This window comes from Patagioenas fasciata, chromosome 3, assembly GCF_037038585.1.
Source record: "Patagioenas fasciata isolate bPatFas1 chromosome 3, bPatFas1.hap1, whole genome shotgun sequence".
NCBI classification, from domain to species: domain Eukaryota; kingdom Metazoa; phylum Chordata; class Aves; order Columbiformes; family Columbidae; genus Patagioenas; species Patagioenas fasciata.
Genome location: NC_092522.1, coordinates 94,232,575 through 94,257,099, shown reverse-complemented (window position 1 = coordinate 94,257,099; position 24,525 = coordinate 94,232,575). Strand labels below are relative to the sequence as shown.

The 24,525-nt window shown below is 37.9% G+C and overlaps 1 protein-coding gene across 50 annotated transcripts in view; it reads left to right on the top strand.

The window, feature by feature from the left end:
* Nucleotides 1–24,525, top strand: part of RIMS1 (regulating synaptic membrane exocytosis 1) — a 316,668-nt gene that overhangs the window by 146,367 nt on the left and 145,776 nt on the right. For all 50 annotated transcript variants that reach the window (XM_071806897.1, XM_071806904.1, XM_071806877.1 and 47 more), the window contains one exon: nt 1,014–1,885. In XM_071806897.1, the coding sequence (XP_071662998.1) occupies nt 1,014–1,885 (872 nt within the window). The remainder of the gene's footprint in view (nt 1–1,013; nt 1,886–24,525) is intronic.

The following is a 24,525-nucleotide window of genomic DNA, read 5'->3' as shown; positions in this document are numbered from 1 at the left end:
TTGCCTGTCCTGTTGGATGCATCTGTGAAAATCTGTGATACGTAATCGGAAGATGTATCAGCTGTGGAAGATTCACTGCCACAAAACAAAGTCCTGGTGACTTTGTCCTGATGCAGGTTCATCTCAAATACAGTGTATAGCTGTGTTCAACGTTTTTCAAAATTGGTGGATTGATATGTGGAATGGTAAACAAAAAGGCAACTGGAATGATGAGAGAAATAAAAATATCCAGAATAAGGGATTTTTATAATTCTTCAGATGGCTTATTCTCCCAAAGCAGAAGATGAAAGAGGAAAGAGAGCATAATTTTCAAGCAGCTTCATGATTCATTTTTCTGTACTTTTGCTGTATAAAGAAATAAATTACATTTTTCATCTTCTTTTACTACCAGAGAAAGGAATGCCATTGATTTATCTCAAGGAGTCAATTTGCATTTCTTATATGCTTATGAAATGGGCACTTCATTTTAGAGTTTCAATAAGATAAAGCAAACTAGGTCAAATATTATTGTTTCTGGATACATTCTCTCTTGCTTTTTTGTATATCCACATTACTTCTGTCTATAGTATCATTGTGGGCAATACTCCATTCAGTGGTGTTTATACTGTCAGAGTGCTTGAAGTGAATTGTGTATATGCGGTTAGTCTGTAACCCTCGTGGGAAAATTACTCCAGCATTCTGTCATAGTGCTGCAGTTACTACAAAGATCATTTTGAGTCTTCTTGCTTACGTGGGTAAATGATTTTTATCTGCATTTATCCACGTTAATATTATTTGTGATTTTACTCAACTATTTGGGCTATCCGTAGTTTATATTTTTATGGACTCTGGAAGTTGTTTGCTGTTGGAAAAGTACTGCTGGAAGGATTAATAGATTTAATTCATATTAATGGATCCAGTACCTTTCTATGTTTTGCCATAACTTAACCTCGTTCATAATCTATATACTGTAAAAGTGTACACAAGTGTTTTGGTTTTGATTCTTCAAATTATTGTACTCCCTTTCACCATAGGAAGAAGACAACATTGGTTTCAGACCAGAATGGCAAAGGTTTGAAGAGTGAGCGTAAGCGTGTGCCAAAATCCTCACTTCAAAAAGAAGGACCAGCAGACGACAGAGAGCGTAAAGAACGGCATGAAGGAAGAAGACTGGAGAAAGGCAAGTCACAGGACTACCCAGACTTGCCTGAGAAACTTGAGGAAGGCAAAGTGCCTGATGATGAAAAACAAAGGAAGGAAGATGAATATCATACCCGTTACAGGAGTGACCCCAATCTGGCAAGATACCCTGTAAAACCGCATCCTGAGGAACAGCAGATGCGCATGCATGCAAAAGTTTCTAAAGCGCGGCACGAGAGAAGGCACAGTGATGTAGCTTTGCCACATACAGAAATGGAGGAAGCGGAGGTACCTGAGAATAAATTAGGAAAACGCTCACAATTACAGGGAACTCAGGACAGAAAATCTCTTGTGGAAACTCAGAGGTCGTACTCTATAGACAGAACAGGTGATGTAAGAATTTCTGTTTCTAAACAATTAACTAATCATAGCCCACCAACTCCCAGGCATAGTCCAGTTCCTATAGAACACGTAGAATACAAGAACCACGATTCCTTTAAAAAACAGAGCCGCCTTGATCCTAGCTCTGCTATTCTCATGCGAAAAGCAAAGCGGGAGAAAATGGAGACCATGCTAAGGAATGATTCCCTTAGCTCTGACCAGTCGGAATCAGTGCGGCCATCCCCTCCAAAGCCTCATAGAGCAAAAAGAGGCGGAAAGAAAAGGCAGATGTCAGTTAGTAGCTCAGAGGAAGAAGGGGCATCAACACCAGAATATACTAGCTGTGAAGATGTGGAGATAGAAAGTGAAAGTGTCAGTGAAAAAGGTAAGGACCTTTATGTATATTATGCACATGGCCATGGTTTGGGAAAAAAAAATAATCTGTGTTTTTCTCTCTCTTTTGCCTCTATTTTAAACATACACCTTTGTTTCCCTCCCCACCCTCCCTTTTCTTTTTTCCAACTGAGAAGTGTCTTATACTTGTTTACATTTGGTTTGCAATGTTTCCTTTTGCATTCTTAGATGAGGTGGCCACAGGTAGCATCAGCTGATGAGTTTCTTTCTCATTCTCTTCCCTCTTTCACCTGGAACTGCCAGAATTTCAGGGTTCCAGTTTATTCTCTTGATGGTATCTGTACTCCTTTGGTCATTGCTTCATCTTTTGTCTGTATGAGAATTTCCTAACTTGTCTAGATGAATTTGCTCCCAAGCTTACAAGTATGTTTAAATTCTGTTATTTCAGTTTGCTGCCTTCTGTTGACGGTAACACTCAGCAGTAAGGAATAAGTGTAGGACACTGTGTGCTTTTAAACAAAGCCTTACTTCTGGCTGAAGAAGTTAATCAAATTAATGAATGGTGAACAGATAAAATAGGCATCCTCAGAAAAGATGGGTAGAAGGTACCAACTGTCTTTGAAACCTGATTTGTCTTCAAGTGATGCTACAGTGAGCTGAAGGATTTTCGTCCTTGGAAGTAGCTTTTAGCTCTTTAGTGTAATTATCTGTGTTTGCAACTTGAATTTTTTCTGCTGGTGTTCATACTCAAAATGCCAGCAGCTTGTCTGCATTGCCTTTTAGTTCCTGGCACTGTTTCCTGACATGTCTTTGATTCACTATTTCCTGACACATCCTTGATTCATATATGCTAACCTGTCTGTATCTGATGTTGTGGTCTCCTGACATCCCCTAAAGCATTCCTACATAAAAAAAGAGACAACATTTCTCTCCTGTCCCATCTGAATAGCTGCTTGTTTTTCTAAGCACTAACTTTTCCATTCAAAATATTCAAGCTTGTTTTTCTGCTCATTTTTAAGGAGGGGTGATGATCACGTTCCTGAAATCTTAATCCGGATTCCACTTAGACATTAAAAAGTCACTTTTTGACTGTAGGAGTTGTCGAACACTGGAACATGTAGCATGGAGATGTACAGTCCCCATCGTTGGAGATGATAAAAACCCAAATGGAGAAGGCCCTGAGCAATCTGCTTTAGCTGACCCTGCGTTTGGGCAAGGGGCTTTGAACAAGGGACCTACTGAGGTCCCTTCCAGTCTCAACTATTCTGTCTTTCTAAGAGAACACATCTCTTTCCTTTATTTTGTGGCAATGTTTTATGCTGACATTTGGATTTGTATGATTTTCCCTGATTGTAATATAGCATTTCCTTTCCATCTTTGTTATTTGCTTTCATTTATGTGCATCAGTTTGAGGTTGCTTATGAAACAAAAAGGATTTCCCATCTTCAGTGAGGGGTATCATTATCAACTGGAAGGTCATCAATCTGGAGGTCAAGTCCAGGCTGAAAGTCATTGGTACTGATATCAATATGTTGATGGAATTTGCTCTGTAATGGTCCTTTGTAAGTAAAACCTTTCAATGGTTGTTTTCAGGCTCATGATGCTGATCTCAGCTTTTGATCAATTTCCCATTGTAGTGTTAAACTGTTAAAGGTTGGACTTTTTTCCTTTGGTGTTATGAATCCCAGAGGATTCCAAATGTCGCTAAATGTTTATGTTCTCGGTAACTGAATCAATTTCTCGGTTACCTCTGAGATTGATATTTAGGCTGTCCCTTTAGACAGTGGTGGCCTTGGTCTGTATCACATCATAGTGCTACCTCACTGTATTTAAATGAAAGTTATAAATAAGAGTATGTTAGAAACCTGTCTGGCCACTGCCAACTCAATACTTGGTTAACATTGTTGAGCATTCCTCCAGACCTTATCTCTAATTGGCAGTAATCTAGCACCATGTTACTAACCAAAATATGTATATACACACATATATATGTGTATATATGTACAGGTATGTGTGCGGGGGAGTCTGCAATATATGAATTGCAGAAATATATTTATTAATTTAGTAGCTGTGAGATATAGCTGTTATTTTTTTTTACCTGATTTGATATTACTTTTACAATCCTTGTCATGGGAAAAGAAGTGGAAAACCTTTGAATCTGGGGGTATAGTACAGAAAAAGAGCTAGGAAATATGAATATCAATGAGGATACAGAAGCATTTTTTGTAGTAAAGTATCCAATTACTTTTAGAATTCAATTTTCATCAGTATTTGAAAAATCTGCATTATTTAATAAGAATAGGTGGAAAGGCAGGAAATTTTATTTACCTAAGAAAATCTTTTAGAAATCCTTCAATATTTAAAAAGAAAAAAATGCCACAGTAAAAGGGTGTAGTGTTAAAAATTGATAGAAGTAATTTTAAAAAATGCTCCTATTGTAACTGAGGTCAGAATCACATTCTTTGCAATTTAGCAGCATCATTACAAACAGAATTTCACTCACCATTCCTCCAGTGCTTTGCTTGTAATTTGGGAGAGATACTGCACAGGTCCCAAGCTGTAGTGCTTTAGTTTATAAACCCAGGAGGGTCTGGAATCCATCCTCTCTTATCTAAATATCAGCTCAGTCAGAAATGTGGTGCCAAAGTAACAGAAATGGAGATAGAAAGATAGACTTCTTGCAAATTATTTTAACTTTGAGCAGCTTTACCAAGAAAAAAATAAGGTCTTTAAATGAATGTTTGCATTTGGTGGGTGCCAATATAAATCAATCAGCACCTGAGTAATAAAGAGGAACTATTTTCAGTTCTATATTGAACAACTAAAATAGAAGTTTTCTATGGAAAACAACTTACGCGGATGTAGAAATGTGAGGTATAAGTAGAGTGGATAAGACTGGGTTAAAAATCTATAGCCAAAAGTGACATATAAAGTAGATACTGTGCAAAAGTTACTTTTTATATTTTGCCTTTCCGAGAAACACTGTTTAGGATTGCATTACCCTGTCTTCTAAGCACAAAAAAAACCTTCTAAAAGTGCTATTCTTAAATACAAACCAAGCTGATTTAGCTAGTACCCCCCTGCTATTTACTGCAACCATTTAATATGTATTTCTTCAAAATTATTAACAAAATAATTCACAGGCACTGGAAATACTCTATTTCCAAAAAAATAAATGTCATTTGCAATCCACAGGGATTTTGCCTCTCAGGCAGAGGACCCAAAGATTTGTGTTAAGCTGTTTCCATGTTGGAGTAAATCTATAGAAAGTACTCTTTAGCAGTGTCCAAAAAAGTAACCTTCAGTTTCTTAAAAAAATATAATAATCCGCACCCTTTACAGGACACTATTACTGATTGCTGATAATAATTTTCATCCTATTATCAGTACAGGCTGTAGGGCTCCTTATTCTGAAATCCGTAATAGTTGAGCAGTAGGTGGACTGAATTTCCAGTGACAACACAGTCCTGCCAAGGCACAAGGAGTCCTCTTAGAAGGCATAGACTGCATTCCTACTCGCTTCAAAGACTTGCTTGAATAACATAAACCAGACTATCACACATGAAATCCAGACTTCGTTTTAAAACTGAAAACAGCTTCTGCCTACTGCCATCCAATGAAGAATGCAAATTGGATTTGGAGTAAGTTTGCGAAAAAATATTTTCTTTAAAGTTTAAAACCAGGTATTTGTGTAGAATTAATAGATTTGTATCCAGACAGGGTTGTACATAACTTCTTTTATGCCATGGTAGATACAAGAAATGCTCTAGACTTCTGTCATGCAGTCTTTGAAACTGGAAGATAAAATAGTGTTGGAAATTGGAGCAACGTGAGGAGGTACTGAAAGCTTCTCATGTACTTTGATGTAAATACATGTACTAATGGGTTTATGTTTTACAGACTCATTGTTAGTATTTACCTAAATGTATATTTTGTTCACACCATTTAGGCTTGAAAATATGCCTAATACTCACATAGTGTCAGCAAAATGGTAATATGCTCAGTAAAACTCACTTTGTATACTGGCTAATGGATTTAATTGGGGGTAAGGAGGGCATGATAGAGCTGGAGTCTGGTTTGGAAAAAAAACCTTCTGCAATAACATTCCAGTTACTTTCCCTGATGATGTGATTGTTTCATTCATAATGCCTTTCATACATTACCAGCAGGAAGACAGCGACCCAGTTTCATTTAATTCCCCTGCCATTACCCTTCTGGTTGGAAAGTGTGAGGGGCAGGGATCTTGCTGGGATCTTGGTGTCTGATCTTGTGAGGCAGGGAGGTTGTGACCAGGAGAAGAGGACCTGGAGGCCAGAAGGAAAAGGGACACTACGCTTTGCAGGCCAATGTGTCAGTGCTGGCTCAGCTCTGGGCCCATCCTCCTCTGGTGTGTCGAGCGCTGCTTTGGGTGCTCATGCTTGGGGGTTCTTTGAGGGGAAGGAGAACACAAATTAAAACCCTGCCCTGGTGATTTTTCCAGTGCAGTAGCATTGTTGGCAGGGAAGGTAGTTTGTGGGCTAAGGGAGAAACCGCAGACGTGCAGCAGGGTATGTAAATGGACCGAGAGAAAACATCAGGAGAAGGCTATAGAGAAGAGCAGGCTGGCTTAAAATGTTTTTAGCTAAGCTTTTTCACTGTGGTATTTTAAATCTGGAGTGTAGGCAAGCAAAGTTGTACTGTAACATCTGCTAACATATTGTAACATCTGTTTGTATGGAGAGTTGGGCATGGACTTCTAAAAAGAGCTGGATTTAAAAATGCGACTGAGCTTTAACTTTGTGTGAAAGAAAATACCTTTCCAAATAACTTAGATCTACATCTGATTCATATTATAATGAAAATATGTAAAATGGCTCTAATTTCAGGATTTGGGTCAGTGCTAACATTATTCAATGTTGTCAATATTCAGTGCTTTTGAGTAGCTGAAATTATTTACAGTGCTGATGGAGTTTTAAATAAATGCTTGATAAATTGTTGCTGGGCAGTAAGAGATCTGCTTTGTGTATATGGAATTACTTGAAGTGCATACATGTATATGCAAATGAAATAAGCTGAGCACAAGTTGGAAAAAAGTCATACTGTTGCCAAGAAATGCAACACGTCACTGAGATACATAACCATATAAATGGGCATTGCATAGAAGATATGTGGCTGAATTCTCCTTTAAAATCCTAAGAAAGAGTTTTGTCTAGTTTACCTTAAGAAGGTTGTGAACGTGCTGGAGGAGTTCACAGAAGAGCAGCGAGAATTGACTGAGGTATATAAAAGATGATATATAAGGAAAGGTAGGATGGATTGGGGTTGAATAGTCTAGAAAACAAAGCGGGAAAAAAGGAAAAAAAAAAAACTGAAAAGAGAAAAGGCAAAAAGGGAGAACTTTAAATGGGAAAGAAGAAGCTGGAGGGGGAAGGAGGCTGAGTGAGTGCTTCTCTCTTCTCTGGAGGGTTAAGTTACTACTAAGGAGGTTGAAGCTCAGTGCCAGAAACTGTGTCAACTCTGAGGACAGATAAGCAAAGATAAGGATAATTATAATCATACTTTCTTAGTCATAATAGAGGATTCCTGGAAATAAAAATCTGTTTCTTCATAGCCTTCAAATTGTTCTAGGCTACAAATACTGCTGTTGTTCCTGTGGCAGGCTCTGGGCCAAGGTGGGCAAATCTGCGGCTAAATCCACAGTACTCCTGACTGAAGCTTATTCTTTTTTGATCACCTTTTAAGTAATGATAGCCATTTGCACTACAAATTTATGTAATAACAATCTGGTTTCTGAAAAGGAAAAAAGTAATATACATTTTGACTTATCAAGGGACATGGAAGAAAAGGATGTCACAGACTGTTAAATCTTGAGTTCTTTCTTACACCTCTGGCAGTTGGCCAGGCATTATGTTTCATTATTATTAACATGCTCCGTCTTCTGTGTTGCTTTATTTTTCACATGTTCGTCATTTTATTAATTGTTTGATCTTTGTCACTTACCTTTCTCCTGCACATCTATTTCATAAAATAGCAATGAATTTGTCCTAATAGTAATTTGTCCAGTAGTAAGATGAGTATTATCATTACAAAAAGGAGAAACTAAAGCATGGAGGAACTAGGATCATATGTTCAAAGAGACTTAACACCTGGTAAGCAGGGTAGCTTTAATTTCAGGAGCTGTGAGAGTGTTTGGACCTGTAGAGGTTTCTCTCTTCTTGAGGTTTCTCCATGAAAGACCAGTACTTGAGAACATTCAGCGGGCAGTTTTTTCCCATACAGAAACCACTGGAGGTAGCAGGCGTGAAAAGAGCAACAGGAGCTGCAGATCATGGAGCATTTTGAAGGATCCGAGGGGAGCTGAGAGCTTTTAAAAAAATTGCCGTAATTTTAGCTGCTGAGCTCTCTTCAAAATGCAGCTCTGTGGTCAACAGAGTTAAAACTCACCTAGCCTGAAACATGGCATGGGGTTGTAGCCAGAAGATGATCGTTTCCCCCCACTCTATCCTACTACTGTGTATTTTGTATTCGCATATATTTTTTGTATACCATAAAAGTTATGTGAGCAGCTACTCAGGATTTAGTGTTATTCTTTTGATCTGAGACCTTAGAGGAAAAGGTGAACTGTGAAAGATAAACCAAACTGTGTTTGGTAAAGCTGCATAGCTCCGGATGTTCTGTGAAGCATATTGAAGGATGAGTTTAGGCCTTGGGACTGAAATCCAAACCTTTTGCTTTTTTCCACCTGTATGAGGAAGCTGTCTCCCTTTGGCTGAAAAATTAAAGCCTGTGAAAGAAATAGGTAAATTAGTTATTGACTTATTGTAGAACAATACTTACACATAATTAATTTCAGAGTTAATTTTAGTTTATTATAGCGTTAATTAGGAGCAAACAAGCATCTGATTCTGTTATTTTCTGAAAAAGTTAATTCCATTTCCTTTTCTTAGTTACAAGGATTCTGATCATCCCAAATCAAATCGGGTCCAAATGCAGGCGTTATGCTGTATGGTACTGAGTATTATTGGTTAGTATTTTGCATTCATATTTCTCTGATACCTTTGATTTTTTTTTTCTTTCTTAAAGTGATGCACTTAATTACTGTCATACACATGAACAATGCCAGTTTGTATTGTTTTCAGCACAACTTTGTTTTTTTTCTGACTGATGGAGCTACCATTGAAGGATATGACAGCTTGACAGCTGTATGCATGAGACCTTGCTGCTCTATTCAGTTTTCATTTTTTCTCTCCCCCTTCCCCCCTGACCAGTTTTGAGGGCTTAATATAATGGTTCTGATTACTGATCATGTTGATCTTCTGATCCAGCTAAAGGACTCTGGGTTGTCCCTCAGCTTAAAGACACATAAGGAGAGGGCAGAGTTTTACAGTTTTATTTTCAGTTTGATAGTTGTTTTTGCCTTTTCTGTGTAAGTTCACTGTGAGAATAAAAAGTCTGCAAGCAGGATAGGCAAAATGTAAGGCAACAGTGATTATTTGTTGGCTAATGCACGTAGTAGACAGCTGGGACCTACATGCTGTTTGCCAGACTGTTAATAAGTTTACCACCTCCCTCTACAGACATCCAGCTGCTCTAAATGTTAAGAACGAGTTGAATTAGTTACTTTTTGAGGTACTTCAACATTTGCAATCTCTGCATTTGTATATGTTTAGTTTCTTAAAAATATCTCTTTGGGCATGAGTCCCTCAGCTCATTCTCCTGACTGACCGCAAAAATAGTATATGAAGAGCTTTTTAACTGTTAAATGCTTCCAATCTTAGAGGTATTTTGTAAGAGAGTGTAAGTCTTAGAAATACTGTGATGCTATGCAGTAGATGCATACCTACAGCAATAGTTTTTAGACCCTCAGTATTAAATATTTTATTACACTTTCGCTTTAGCCATGAAGCAACTTCTAATAGGACATTTTATTTAGAATTATTTTCTTTTCACATTTGCTTTCTGTCTCTAAACTTGACCTTTTCTATTTTAGGAAAGTTAATATCAGCATTCTGTACTTGGTGACCTGTGGCTTTGCTGTACCTTATATGCAAATTGGGCCAAGTCTTTAACTTGGTCCGTTGAGCAAGTTGAGAGATGTGCAGGGGCAGCACAGCTCATCTGAACTTCCCAAATCACAGTGTGGCCTTAGAAGGGAAGATGGGGTGGTGTTGGAGCATTAGATGCAAAAGGGTGTTTAACTTAATGTGTATTCTACCCTTCACTTGGGCCACAGCTAGCATGGATTATTTTGCAATTCTAAATTCAGGTCTATAAAGAACTTAAGCATATGTTTAACTTCCATTTGGTAGAGGTTTTGATTGCACACAGAGTCTGAACTTGATGTATCTTTGGTGTTAGTTGTGAGAGCTGTATGTGGTGGAGTAGTAAATACAATGGTTATATTCTTTGGCAACCTCTCAGTCATATGTGTAATTCAAGACAAAATGTTTCCAGACATGTAGCAAGGAAAAATGAAGCACATTACACTTCTATCTGATTTTAAGTCAGATGCATTTTATTATTTCATTATATACATTAATTTCTAGAACTTGATGTTCCAGTTTTTGAAACCTAGGCCTTAATTTGGTAATTCTTTCATCTGCAATATGAGCTCTAATTCTAATCAGTTATTCTCAAAATTATTGTTGAAAAACTGTTCTCTTTAAAACAACTTGGTCATGTTGTTATACCAGTTTTCTAAAGGAACTAAGTTCTTGGTATTTTTTAGAATTTCCATGAAATAGCCTTGGGCAGACTCAAGAGCACACTCTACTTTTTCCCCTCTAATAATCAGTGGTGCTCTAAATTTGTTTAGGAGTTGTCCTTCACAGAGCAGGAGAGCCTTTCAGAATCAGAACTGGGCTTTGAAATTTACTTCTTATAGGTGAGAGTCAGGATATATGTATTAGTGGTTGGACTTCTATTAAATTGGTTCTTTTACTGAAAAGGTAAGATATCTTTTCACTGGAAACATAAATTCAAATATGAATGTAACTTCAACTGTAAGTTCAAATGAATGATTTCTAAAACTTTGCCATTCTTATTAAAGTTTATTTAAAAAATAGAAAAAAAATAAGCTCATAATTAAAAATGTAAAAATGTTTAAATGTGTTTATGGACCTAACTATATTAAACTTTCATGGAATTTTATTTCATTTTTGGAGATTATTTTTATGTTATGCTATTAAAAGAGCTTGGTACTAATAATTTGTTTTGCTGTGTTGTTCAGAGAAGAAGCTGTTAGGCTACATGTTCTTAATCACTGAAGTTGTGCTTAATGAGCCGCTAGATGGAGCAGTCAAATCTAATTTTTATTTATCACATTCTGTTTATGCAAGACAATTTCCCTCTTGGCAAAGAGAGAGTCTGGAAATGCAGGTATACCTTCCTACTCAAACTGCTAATTTAAAAACCTTTTTCAGCTCTTATCTCCATGTGCATTTTTCCTTAGATTTACATTGTCCTGTAGGTTCAGTGTAGGAGACGGTGTATGGAATGTATTCTGGATATGGGAATTACACTGACAAGTGAAGCTCTATGGAAGCAGTTATTCATGACATGAGTTAAGTCCGATCCTTAGGAAAAAATAAACATAGCAAGAAAAAGATACTCATTTTTGAGGATCATGAGCCAGATTTTGAAGATTTTTGGGAAACTTAGAGATGCATATACAGAAAACTCTGTATGTTTGTGCTTAAGAAATCTTACTGATACTTCTGATGTAGTCACATTTTTTCTTCCTACTTACTGGAAGCATATTTCCTTCCAGCCTGATAATTTATGTCACCTAATGCATAAGAAACACCTGTGTAATGCAAGCGCACTGTGTTATCTGCTTCAGGAACACTACCATGAAGTAGGTTCAGGAACAGAAAGGTACAATAATGTATATGAATGCTTTCATATTCTTTGTTTTACTGTAGTTTCACAACATTAGTAAGACAAGATTTTTTGGAGGCCCATACATGCTAGTGAGTATATACATAGATGTTTATATGAATTAGGATGTGCGTGTGCTAATAGAAGGAATGTGTGCATTCTGGTACATCTGTTGCATTGTAAATACTTAAAGCGGCATGATGAGTACTTGTAGGGCACCATTCCAGAGCGGTGTTAGAGGTTAGTGAATAGAGCTAAATGTGGATATAAAATGCTGCAGGTCTTTGTTTCATTCTTTATAAAGTATTTGAAAGTCAGGCTGTTCTGCATTAAAGATTATAAGGAGGTGTCACAAGAGAAGAAATGCTGTTCTGAAGCAGCTGGATATAGTCCTTGGAGTGTCCCAGCCCTGCTCCAAAGTCTCGGCTGGAAATTGCAAATCCTGGCACTGGGCTCCTGAGTTTTGGATAGGAGTGGCAAATACCTCTGCAGAGCAGGGAGGTCATGGTGTGCAAAGCTGCACTCCCCAGCTGACTTGCTTTAACCTCCCTGCAGATTATTCATACAGTTCTAACCTGAATTGTGAGATGAGAAAAAACTTCTGCTCAGGCAGTGAATACTGGTCAGTGCCATGAGCTGAGGGATAGTCTGTTTATTCCAGCTCCACAAAGTCCTGGGTCACTCTGAGTTATAATGCCAATTCTTGCCTGTGGTGCTCCAGAGCTCTACCACAGCAAATTGGCCTAAGTTTAGATCAAAGCACATGGGATGCAAGATATTGGCATTCTGTACAAGCTCAGGTTTTGCTTAAAATATAGTATAAAAATGACCTGCACTTACAGATAAAAGTGAACCTCACAAAAGCAACTCACAAATCGAAATTCGAACATACATGTAGATTCTCAAAACTTTCTGGTGTTTGCTGTTTCTGCCAGTTTTTATGTAACACGCTGAACCTTGTCAGCATACCCAGGTAGGTTCAGTTATGGGGTGGGTGTTATGAATTTGCCAGGAGTGGAGTTGTCGTCATTTTTAAGCAGACACTGTCTGTGGGAGGGCAAAACAGCCCCCTGGGAATGGGAATTGAACGAAATGCTTAGGAATAAATCCAGCTGTGCTGCTGCAGGCTTTTTTCCACAGACAAGTTGCTCTGAAATGATTTACACAAAAGTTTGATTAATCTGTTCCTGTTACCCAATTTTAAATCTCACTGCTAAGGAAGTCTTAGGGAATGGCTTTTCCTTCTACTGAAAGGAGACGCTTACAAAGCTGTTTATTTTGCCAGTGAGCAGATTTATTTATTTTAAACAAAGAACTGTACCATATACATTTTGACTTATTTTCAAATGTTTTCTTTAAAATGCTAAACTATAAGCATCCTTTTCCTTTAAGAAAAAGTGACAACGACAAATAATATTAACTTAAGGCATGTAGTCAGATATCTGTACTATGGTAGACCTAATCTTAATTTGACCTAGAAAATTATTGCAAGGATTAGGAACAAATTTTCTGTCGATGCTTAAACAAACAACATGGTCACTGTTAAACCCTGCATTTAGATTTGCGTTCTGTTTTGGTTGGATTTTTTGTTTGTTTGTTTGAATGTTATATAACATTTTAAAGTAATAAAATTGTATTTAACAGAGATTAACCTTTTGAAGTGGTCAGTATGTATGGTACTGCTGCTCTGATTTCTAGGTTTAAATCTGAAATTTTTAGAATTAAAGGATCTGGGGGGAATCTGACTTGTAGGAGGAACTGGAAACTAAACCACATCCACTCAGACTTAGGTGGTAAGGAAAAGGGGGGAAATGTGAATTAAGTTGCCAAAGGTGTCCTGAACTAGAGCAACAGAATGAACTAGTGATGTGTAGATGTCTGTCACCCTTAGCTGTACAACTTTTAATACCACATGAATCAGTTCAGGACATGCATTCTCTTTTGTTTTGTAACACAGGGGACCAAAAAAAAAAAAAAAAGGTTTGGAAGGAAAAAAAAAAGGAATTGTTTTAAAGCATTTTGGTAGGGTGGTGTTGCCGACTTAAATAAGAAGCTGTAATGACATTGTCACTGTGGGTTGAATCTCCTACTTTTGCTGTAGCCCGGGTTTGCATATAACAACTTTTTGCTTGGCTTCTCTTTTGGCAGGAAAATGCAGGTGCAGGTTAGATGGCTGTAGTCTCTTCCTACAGTTAGTAACATAAATTGATTTGAGCAGTTTAGTTTCGTGAATTCAAGCCTGTACCTGAGCATGGCAATCAAACTGTTTTGCCAAGAAACTGAAAAATATTTAGTCCTCTTCACTGGGCAATACTTTAATGAAGAAAAGACAAACATACATTGCACAAGTGCACAGAGAACAGAAGTGTTTTAGTTAGCCCAGTGTCAGCCACACTCTGCACTTAAGTCTATCAGAAGCAAGTAAGTTTTCTCTGCCAAGTTTAATCCTTGATCCATAACTAAAGGCTACATCCAAGTTTTCTATGATCCCGAGAGAGCATTTTGTGGTCTGGAGTGCTGCTAGCTGAGCAATGGAAAGCCTTGATTCCTCCCTGTAAATCTTTTTTCTGATCTTTTTTCCATATCTAACATTTCACCACCAGTTGAACTTCAGTCCTTTGACCATCACTTGAGTCAAGTGGTTCTGTCATTTTTCTGCCCACCTTGTAGTTCACCATTCAATCCATATCTCTCCAATTCGTCTGCAAGGATATTGTGGGAACGTGGTTGAAAGCTTTGCATCTCTCTCTTGCCTGCCAGATCCAGAAATCATCTTGGTCAGGCATGATTTGCCTTTGATAAGGCCATGCTGATGGTTCCCAGTCACCCTCTTGGCCTTCCTGTGCTCAGGACTGCCTTCCAGAGGGATTTACTCCGTAATCTTCCCAGGGACTCAGGTTGGCCTTCCCAGTCTGTAGTTTCCCAGGTCCTTTTTCTTGCCCTCCTTGAAAAGTGGTGTGACGTTTGCCTTGTCCACTCACTGTGTATCTCCCACAACAGCCAGGCCCTTTTGAAGTAGATCAGACAGGGCTACAGTACAAAATGTCATGTACAATACTTAATACTGTGTCTAAGACTCCTGCAATGGGATTAGAAACTCTTCTCCATTGTCACTTGGCTTTGAGTTCTGGAGACCGTAGCATGGATGCTTTTTTTTGTTTCTCTGATTTCCTACATTAAATGCCAACTTAAAGCATAGTGGTGTGTTGTTGTTGTTGTTGTTTTTTTTTCTTGAATTGCTAATTCTGTAGTACTGAATTAAGCTTGGGACCATTCTCTGGCTTTCTTCTTTCAAAAAAAGAAAAAGAGTTGCAAAGCTTTTGTTTTAGAGGAAAGCTGCATTTTCACCCAGGCAGAAAGCAGTATACTACTTTTAGTGCTTGGAATTTGACCTCTGGAAACTCGTCAACTGGTAGGGTTGGATATCTGTGTGAGATTGTTCAAGCTCATTATTTTCTAATGATCCTAGAAGTTTTATAAATGCAGGGGTGTTGTACGTGGATTAAGATCTAGAACAATTATTAGCAGAAAGATTATGAAGAAGATAAAATATGATGGTCAAAGTCTAAGTGTCAGGTGTATTGTGTATTGTGCCTCAGAGGACGGTGGCAGCAAAATAATTTGCAAGGGTAAAAGCCTCCTGAGATTACATAGGCCATGGTATCCAAAGCAAAGGTTGAAAGTGTGCTATAACTGAGTTAGGTATTTTTACTAGAACAATGGAATGGTAACTAGATTTCTAGTTAGTTTCCAGTAGCTTTGCTACTATTAAAGGATATAAAAGTAAATAAACCAACTTTGATCCTCAAGCTGTCAGACGAGCCTTTGGGACAGCCAGAAGGGCTCTGATTTGGGTTGGCAGGAATGAAAACCAGCTTCAGGGTGTACAGCACACACTAGAGTTTCTGGCACTGTCTTTTCTGCAAAATGCCCCTTCTGACCTCAGAACACTCCTCCTTTGCTCCTCTCTTCCCTTACTTGTCATCAAATACTTGCAGACTCCTCTACCATCTAAAGCTTAATCTGTTAGGCAGGGCTAGTTAGGCAGGGCTTGGGCAGATCTCATGGCTAGGAAGAGAAGTGGGTAGAATTGGTGCTGAGGGCTGCCTGATGTGAGATGGAGGAGCAGAGGGAGGCTGCTCGCAGGAATGGGAGACAGTGAGAGCTTCAACAACACCGTGGGGCATCAACAACCTTTCTAAATACATTTGGGAGAACAGTTTATCAGCTTTTTCACAAACACATACATGCAATGTGAATGGCAGGAACATTTTTAAAAAGTCAGAAAACAAGCCCCATACAGTGCAGTCTCATTTGAAAGTTCTGAGGTTGTAAGGAGTAAATATTTTTCGTATGTTGAGTTGTGGCAAAATCTCCTATCTTGTTGAATATGTGCTGCAAAGGGAGGAGAGCATTCAGGATCCAGGTGAGGTATGTTCTGAAAACGAAGCCAAGCCCTCAATGCCAGGCCTGGCAGAACAGGAGATCCTTCAAGAAGTGTAGAAGGGTCAGTGGGAGAGTGGATGCGCTGCAGAAGCACCAGGCACTTGGCATAGTCTGTCCTTTGCACCTTTTGCATGAAATGTTCTCCAGCTTTAGCAGAAATCTCTGTGTATTTCCCTGGTCAGCAGATGTCCAGATGATCGCTGGCTTCTGGAGTATATGAAGCCCAGATGTTGTCCTCTTCTAAAGAATCATCTCCTAATGAGGACATGTCAGTGGAAAAAATTGTGTTGTCTTTCTGCTAATACTGTGCAACTGGGGACACTGAAAGTCAGAAGTCACCTGGGATGTCAGCTGTGGCTTTTGCTGTTGATTGACAGGTGAGGTAGTGTGTGAAAGGCAGCAGGGTACAGTACCTTGGCTTTGAGCATGTGATCCAGAATTGCAGGGAAACAACTTGATTAAAACTGTATTTTCATTATTACTAATAGATCTCTATATTGTCAAAGATGAAAGAACTGTACGCTCTCATTAGCCTAATTATTTATATTTTACCCCATATAAGCTTCTCTTTGAATGGGAATTTAAATAGGTTAGTTCATTGTGCTTTGTTTTCTCACATTTTAGTTTTTAAGCAGGCAGGTTTTTTGTATTTCTGGAGTCCTGCAGTATCTAGAAATGCTGCAGAGAAGCATGTATTTTTACAGAGGAAGACTCTTTCTGCCAGGGAAATTATTTTATTGTCATACAGTTTAGATATAATTAAATTACATTCAATTCTTTAGCAAATTTTATTAGCTGTATTTCTCCAATCATCTGGCTTTCCCAAATATGCTGGTATGCAGGTTCTGCTTTTCTCTTTTACCTTGAATATGTAATTTGGAATAGAAAATATTATTTCCAATTTTTTATTTAGAATATATTTTTCTTATATAAAATTACATTTTCATGCACACACCTATTATATAAGGAAAGTATTAAATCATCCCTTTAATTTATAAAAAATAGTAAATATTTTCAAGGGCCATTGTGTTTTCAGTGTGCTAGAAATAAGTCTGCAGCTTGGGTAGTTTTACATAACTTAAAACAACACTGTTTACTTCATGTTTTCTTCATTTATGCAGTTCATTAAAACTTGTGCAGCACAGCACTGCTAAGTATAAACAGTAACTGCAGCACTGATATTGATTACATTGGTACCTGAGCTTGCCTCTACTACTGGCTTTCAAGCACTCAGAAACTTCTTCCCTGTTCCATCTGGAGAAGAAGGAGCTTTTATTTCCCATCTTGTTTCCTGAGGATTGTTAATTCTGGATTGCTAAAATCATTAACTGCTTCTGAGGCTGAAACTCCTTGTCATTGCAGCGGGCGTGTATGAACTAATGCAGTAATCAGTGCTTGCATACACTGCAGAGATTTGTTTGGATGACAAGAGCTCTTATAGCCCTGTTTGGTGTCACCGGTGTTGAACGTTTGACGCTGCAGAATAATTTGGCTTAGAATCAGGACGCAAGAACCTTAGGCACTTCTTCTATATCATCTCCTTCACACTGAAGTGGATTTTTGCTTGCATTACGGTTTTGCTACACTTGCAGGCTGGAATTCAGCAACCTACTAGATGCCAGTTGTGCTTTTTTAACCGTTCTCTTGCTATGTTTGCTGGGTTTCTTCAGTTTCTTCTCCAAACGTTGCATTCAGGGACAGGTAAACAAGTGACCATATGGTACTGAGGTTTTAGATTTCTTTTTATAGTTTATATTTTAAAAATATATCCTTTTACAAACAGAATTATTTAACTGTACAGTTTGAGTGGGGATGTTGTGTCCTGTGAATGTAAAGCATTAATTGTAGCAAATATTCATCTTAAGAAGGGGATAAGGAACCATTTTGCTTGTAAGTCTGTGTTTTAGTTATGTTCATAGTTTGAAAGCTCACATGTCAAATACAAGTCGATATTAGAGATGCTATATGGCATGAGTTTTTTAAAAAAATCTGGATTTTGAAAACATACATCAAAATGTAGTTGTGTTTCTGAAAAGTAATAATAATATTCTGATTGCATCATGATTATCTTGCATTTTGGAGGTATCATGGATAAAGAATTTAGAAATTTACTTCAAGAAACAAATGATAATTGCTGTGTATTATTTCTCTTTGGCAGAGGACAATTGATGTACCCTCGATCCCTTGAATTGTGCTGTTGTTAGTAGCTTTAACAAGTTCGGAATAGAATATGATTCTGTTAGTTTTATTTTCGTGTATTATGTTGGGAAAATATAATCAAATCCATGTACATAGAACAAGAACTGCATAATATATGGTTCTGATAATAATATATGGGTTATTATAAATGTACAGTTGTGTTTATTTTGTATCTTATCTCTGCATCATCATACTGATGCATTGCACTTTCTGAATCAGGGAAGGACATCAACCCTCTCCTTGCAGGGGGGAGGGAAATCAGAAGGTCCTCATCTAAATCCCTAAAGAATCACAGGTTTCCCCTGTGAGAGGAAGGATTGACAACTCTAAGTTTCTTGGGGATTATGTAGTGTGTTGAGAATAACAAAGATCTTTATATAAAGACTTATACCTATGTAGTTGATAACACTGTCTGTAAAAGTTGGTTTTGAAAAGTACTATTTTCTCTAGAAGAAGTGATATTAAAGGTTGTGTGATAGACTAAGTCATGAAAGAGGTTTTATTCTGTCAATTATTACAGCTGTATTAGTTAACATATATTAAGAAATCCATATGTGATATTCTTTTTTTTTAGCAGAATTTAGAGGAGAATAAGAGTATACTGAGGGCAGAATCTGGAGAGATGTGTTGGAGAAAACGGGGTCGAGAAGCAATAAGAACAGAGATGGAACTGAAACAATAGCAGGAATATCAGGAAAATAAGATGCTGCTAAGGTGGGGAAGGGACAATGGTCAGCCTTAGCTCTCCATGAAGTCTAAAGGAAAAGTCTGAAGGAAACCTTTGATTAAAATCAAAGCCTTGCATTCTCTCTCACACTTAATAAGTTGTTTATAGCTACATAAAGAAGGTAAGCCCCCTGTTTCTCCTTCAGGGTGCTCACTATGGTAGACAGCCATAAACTGCCTTCCAGAGACCTCTTGCACCTCTTGGCACAAGTAGATGAAGATGGCGAAGTAGGGCTGTGATTGAGAAGTACAGAACTCTGTCACTCTGCTTTGCAGAGATTCAAGGCTGTGCTGTGGGCAATGGCATACAGCAGCACGTCTCCAGCCTTCAGAATAGCATGGAATTGGGGTAACTAAAATCACACTAACCCCACATTCCCTGGTGCAGTTTTGGTCTCTCTTTAGAACGTTTAACTTTTTTGTGGAATAGACTGTAGAGTTATAAAGGACTATTAAACCAGACCATCTATATCTCTCTGGCCATTAAATTTAACTCATCTCTTTCCCATAACTACCCTTCAGTTAAGCTAAATATTCCTCTCTGAAAATTTAACTGTCTTCTGCAAGTAGAGAACCTGAGGAACTAAGCTGCCATCAAGGTCACTTCCATGTCACAATGTTGGTTAGACGGCAAAGGTGCCAAGAGGACAAACCATGATGCAGAGAAAAGGAAAATAAAAAATACAATAACAACAAAACCTTAAGTTTTCCACCAGTTTGAGCTCTAGAGGTATTTGGTGGCAAGCAGTAGGCCAGACACTTGAGCTTGGCCTCTGGCCAACCCTGCTTACTCCCTAAGTGCAAGGGTAGTGATTTTCAGGCAGCAGCCAGGCTTGTACACTGTCTTCTGCTGTCACAGCTGGGGTGGATTGTATCTACCTAGTAATCTGCACAGCCACTTCTTCACTGGTTGACTCTCCTTGTTTCTACACTTTTTTCATCCTGGTCTGAACGTGGAGCCATTTCCATGTCCACTCTGAACTGGGTCCTTTTTTTTCCAGTTTATTTTTCCAGTTTGTCAGGATAGCTTTGAAGTCCAGTCCTGCTTTCCTATAACTGGCCATTCCTTTCTCCTTGCAGTCAGGTCACCTACAAATCTGCTTCTATTTATTGTCTAGAATGGTAACGTGACTGTTGACTATTACCGTGTCCTAGACAAACATGGCAGACCCTGCTTAAAGAATACTTTGGGGTTTTTGTTACCAATTTTAGCTGCTTAGAATATGGTTTTCTAAATAGCTTTTCACCTAATACTAGTGTTAGGCACTTTTCCTGCTGTGACTCTAACATGGCATGCTCATAAACAGAACTGCTCAACTGAAGATAGCTGACTTCTGTTTATTGCCTATCATACTACAGTGGTAAGAAATGAAATGGGATTAATTGATTTTTGACACTTTGATTTTTAGGTCTCATCTCTTCTTACTGTCTTGAAGGTGGTTTGTTTTGGTTTAGCATTTTTTCAGAAATTGATACTAAACTGACTGATCTATAATTTCTAGTCTCTCTTCCCCTTCCTTCTCCTTTAAAAATGTGTGCTGTGTTTACCCTTTCCCAGTTTTGCAGAACTTCATCTATACTCCACTAATTCTCAAGAAGTAATTGTTCCTGGCAATGAGATCACTTCAGACAGGTCTATAAGTACTCCAGAGTGAACTGAATTAACCTAGTGTTTAATGTACAGTCTAGGCAGTCTGACCTCTTCCTGCTTCGGCATAACATCTAATTTTTGTTGCTGTTTTACTTGAGTTTGTTTTAAGGAGAACTTATTTAAAACAACAACAACAAAACCCAAACAAAAACAAGAAAACAAAACCAACCAACCAAAATCCACAAAAACCCCCAACCAAACACCTTCGTATTATTTGCTGATAAAACCAAATGGTAGCAGACTCTCTATAGAATGGCAAGTACTTGGTACTAGAAACTAAATACTAGGGACTAAATTTTTGCAGAATTATCTCAATTGTTTTTGCATATTTGCTGTTTGCATTACATTTTGTGTGTTTCTGATTTTTTTCTTGTATGCTTCCCGGTACTCTGTCACTGTATGTTACTCACTCATAGGCAACTTTCCATTGATTGTTCACCTTCTTCTAGAAAATGAAGCACTTATGACTCAGCTGGTCAGTCTGACTGCATTTCTTCTTCCTCTGTATTGGGCTGGTTGTGCATTGGATGTTGATATTATTTCTTCAGATTCTTCCAAGATTGATAGACTCCTTTTGCTCTCATGGCTGCTTCCTTGTTTTCTCTAAGGTTGTGGTGGTTTTGGTTTATTTCATTCATTTTTGTTTTGTTTTGTTTTGTTTGGGTTTTTATTTGTTCATTTGTTGTTCTTCTGGTCAGCTTCCTTCCCTTTTCAAAGATTGTAAAATGTATTCACTTTCGCATTCTTAACTATTTCCTTTCTACTGGTGGGAAGCAAAGCTCCAAAGGTCCTTTGCTGGTTGCTCTCCTTGTGTCTCACTGTGTGCTCCAAGGATTCTTCCTGCTGTATCCCCCTCTGAACTAGAACAACCTCTCATTATGTTCAAATGCAGCATAATGGGGGATTTTGATGAATCCTTACAAAAAAACCCAAACTCACCAGGCTCATCTTCCTGAGTCAGTGCTCTGGAGTACATCCCCATCATGGTACTGCTGAAGTGCTTTTCTCTTTAGTCACAATCCGGAGAATTTCATCTGCTGTATTCACTTTTACAGTCTCAATGCTCAGGACAATCAAGAGCTTTTTTTTACCTCCTCAGACTTTCCTTTTTGTTGCAATATTTGAGATTAATTGTATGCCCCAGTTTTTGTGAAGATGAAAAAATAACTTTGATTATGAAATATAATCTTCTTGTTAGGTCTCACGTGACTTGTGCAGGTCTGCATGGTTGACTCTGTGTGTATGTTGGACAATCAACAGAAAGTCTCACTGCCTTTCTCCGTTCTCATTCCTGTGGTCCTGTGGAAGAAACCTTGCTCCCAGTTGCTGTTGTTTCTGTCAGCGTGTTTATGAAAACCTGTATTACGTTCTACATCTAAGCAGAAATGCCTTTCTTCTTTCCCCACAGTAGGATAAAATGTATGTTCAAAGAAGCCTGTCTGGACATCACCCATTTTGGTCACCTTATTTGCGGCGAGTGCTACCAGGGCACTGGTACCTCACTGGGCATCCAAGGCATGGGCTGCTGTTTCACAGCCTTACGTTTTTTCCTGGTCTGCTTGTCCTTGTTAAAATTCCTATCTCTGTCAGTGCAGAAACGTCCTGGGGTTTGAGAAGAATTTATTTTGAGCTTTGATTTTGAATCATAATTGCTTCATAAATCAGTCTTTAAAAAATGCTAAAATAAAAAATAATCAACTGAGGTTTTTTTTTAGAATTGTCAGGGGAAAAATACCAAAAGAGACCAAATGAAAATATTACCTTCTTCTGTAATTAACACCTACTCAATTGGTTTAAACATCCACAGGAAAAACAAAACAAAATAAAAAAAGCCACACACAACAGCTGAAAGCTACTTTGTCTATGTGGGCTTTTTAAAATACCTTTCTTCCACCACTCCATGAAAGCCAATCAAAACAAACCAATGCAGAAAAGAAAAATTGTGTTAGGCTGGAGAACTGCATGGCATACTTGAAGTGCTGGGAATTCCTTCAGAACAGCAGAAAAGAGCTGGTCAGAGTTTTAGTGTACAGGATAGCTATTATATATATCCGTGTCTCTGAAATTACGAGCCTGTGTGACTTTTTGAAATAACTTGCTGTATACATTTTGCAAATTTAATCATGTGCTGAACAAAAGTATTATCAAGAGATCATGCCAATGCTAATAATAGTGTTAATTATATGAAACATGAACTCTAAACTGTTAAAACAAGTTAATGTCAATAGTGGGTTGGAATTAAACAACAGTAACAAATTCATTCAAAGAAGCTCTAAATTTCAAAATGGAGATCTCCATCCATCCATCTACAATATTATCTTCCACTCGAAAGAGTAATCAAAGTCAGCCAAATCAGCACTCAGGGCTAGCCCTGAGACAACTACATTTTTCTTCAATTTTTCGGATAGCACAGTATCAAAAATCAGTTGAAATGTTCACCTGCTTTTTTGAAGTTGTTGGTAGTGCTAACCACTTTTTCTACTATCTTCAACTAAATATTTTCAGCAAAGGTTTTTAAGGAACTTTTCAAATTAATGTAAGATCATGCATCTTGGTTAGTATTTTTTTATAGATTTCTGACTCTCTCCAGGTTCTGTAGCTCTTGAAACATACTTTCTGAAGACCTTGCAGAACATGCTTCTCAGAACCATCCCTTTGTGAGCTTTGTGGATCATATATTCTTGGACTCACATGCTTACAGTAAGACTTACATGTTCTCAGAATAACATTTTAGACAGTCTCTGAGATAAAAATAAGCATCTGGCTGGAAAGGGTTGGTGAATTCTTCAGCACTCTAAGGAATGAAATAATGGCTCAGGGAGGCTCATGAGCAGACTCTCTAGAGATTCAGGAAACTTTGAACAGCTTCCTTGTTACAGTCCTCGTGTCTATATTAAAAGTTTTAGAAACATTCACAAATCCTCAGTTTGCTTCTTGACTGGGTAGGTTGTGATTTTTGGCTTCAAACTTTCACCGGCAAGATTAGTAATCTTTGCTTTCAGTAATTTATAAAGCCTTCTAACAATACTTAGAATCATAGAATATCCTGAGTTGGACGGGACACACAAGAATCATCGAGTCCAACTCCTGTCCCTGCATATGACAACCCCACAGTTCACACCGTGTGTCTAAGGGCTTATTCAGTCTCTTCTTGAACTCTGTCAGGCTTGAGGCCATGACACCTCCCTGGGGAGCCTGTTCCAGTGCTCCACCACCCTCTGGGTGAAGATAGTTCAGGTAGGAAGTGCACCTTGTGAACATACAAATGGGCCCAGTTAGTCTTGTGTTGGAAAGTCTTCTGCAAGTATATCTTCTGAGAAACCTTCTTGAGCCATCAATGAACACAAGAGCAATGCTTTATTATAAAAGAAGGTGTAAACCATACTCATTAAAAAAAAATCACAATCCATGAAATAAAAAAGTCTTTGCGAAATACACATATAGGTAAGAAACTGATGTCCACAGAAAATTCAGCCTGCACCCAAAAATAATTATATAATGAAATAATTTGTAGTAATCAGCCACTGCCAAATCATTCCTTTGCAAGATCAAAAATAATTGTGTAATGAAACAACTTTGCAATAGTAACTAAGGAAGAAGTGAAATGGATTTTCCTTGTCACTAGATTTAGTTTAATATTTGTGACCCTAATGATCAAAGTAGTGCTTCCTTGTCAAATTATTTATGGATTTCTGATTTGTAAATATTAATTACTATTGCAACCTGTGCTCACAATGTAACTATCACTTGAAAAAGATTTTCAACTAAGGGTTTTGTTTCAAAATAAAATC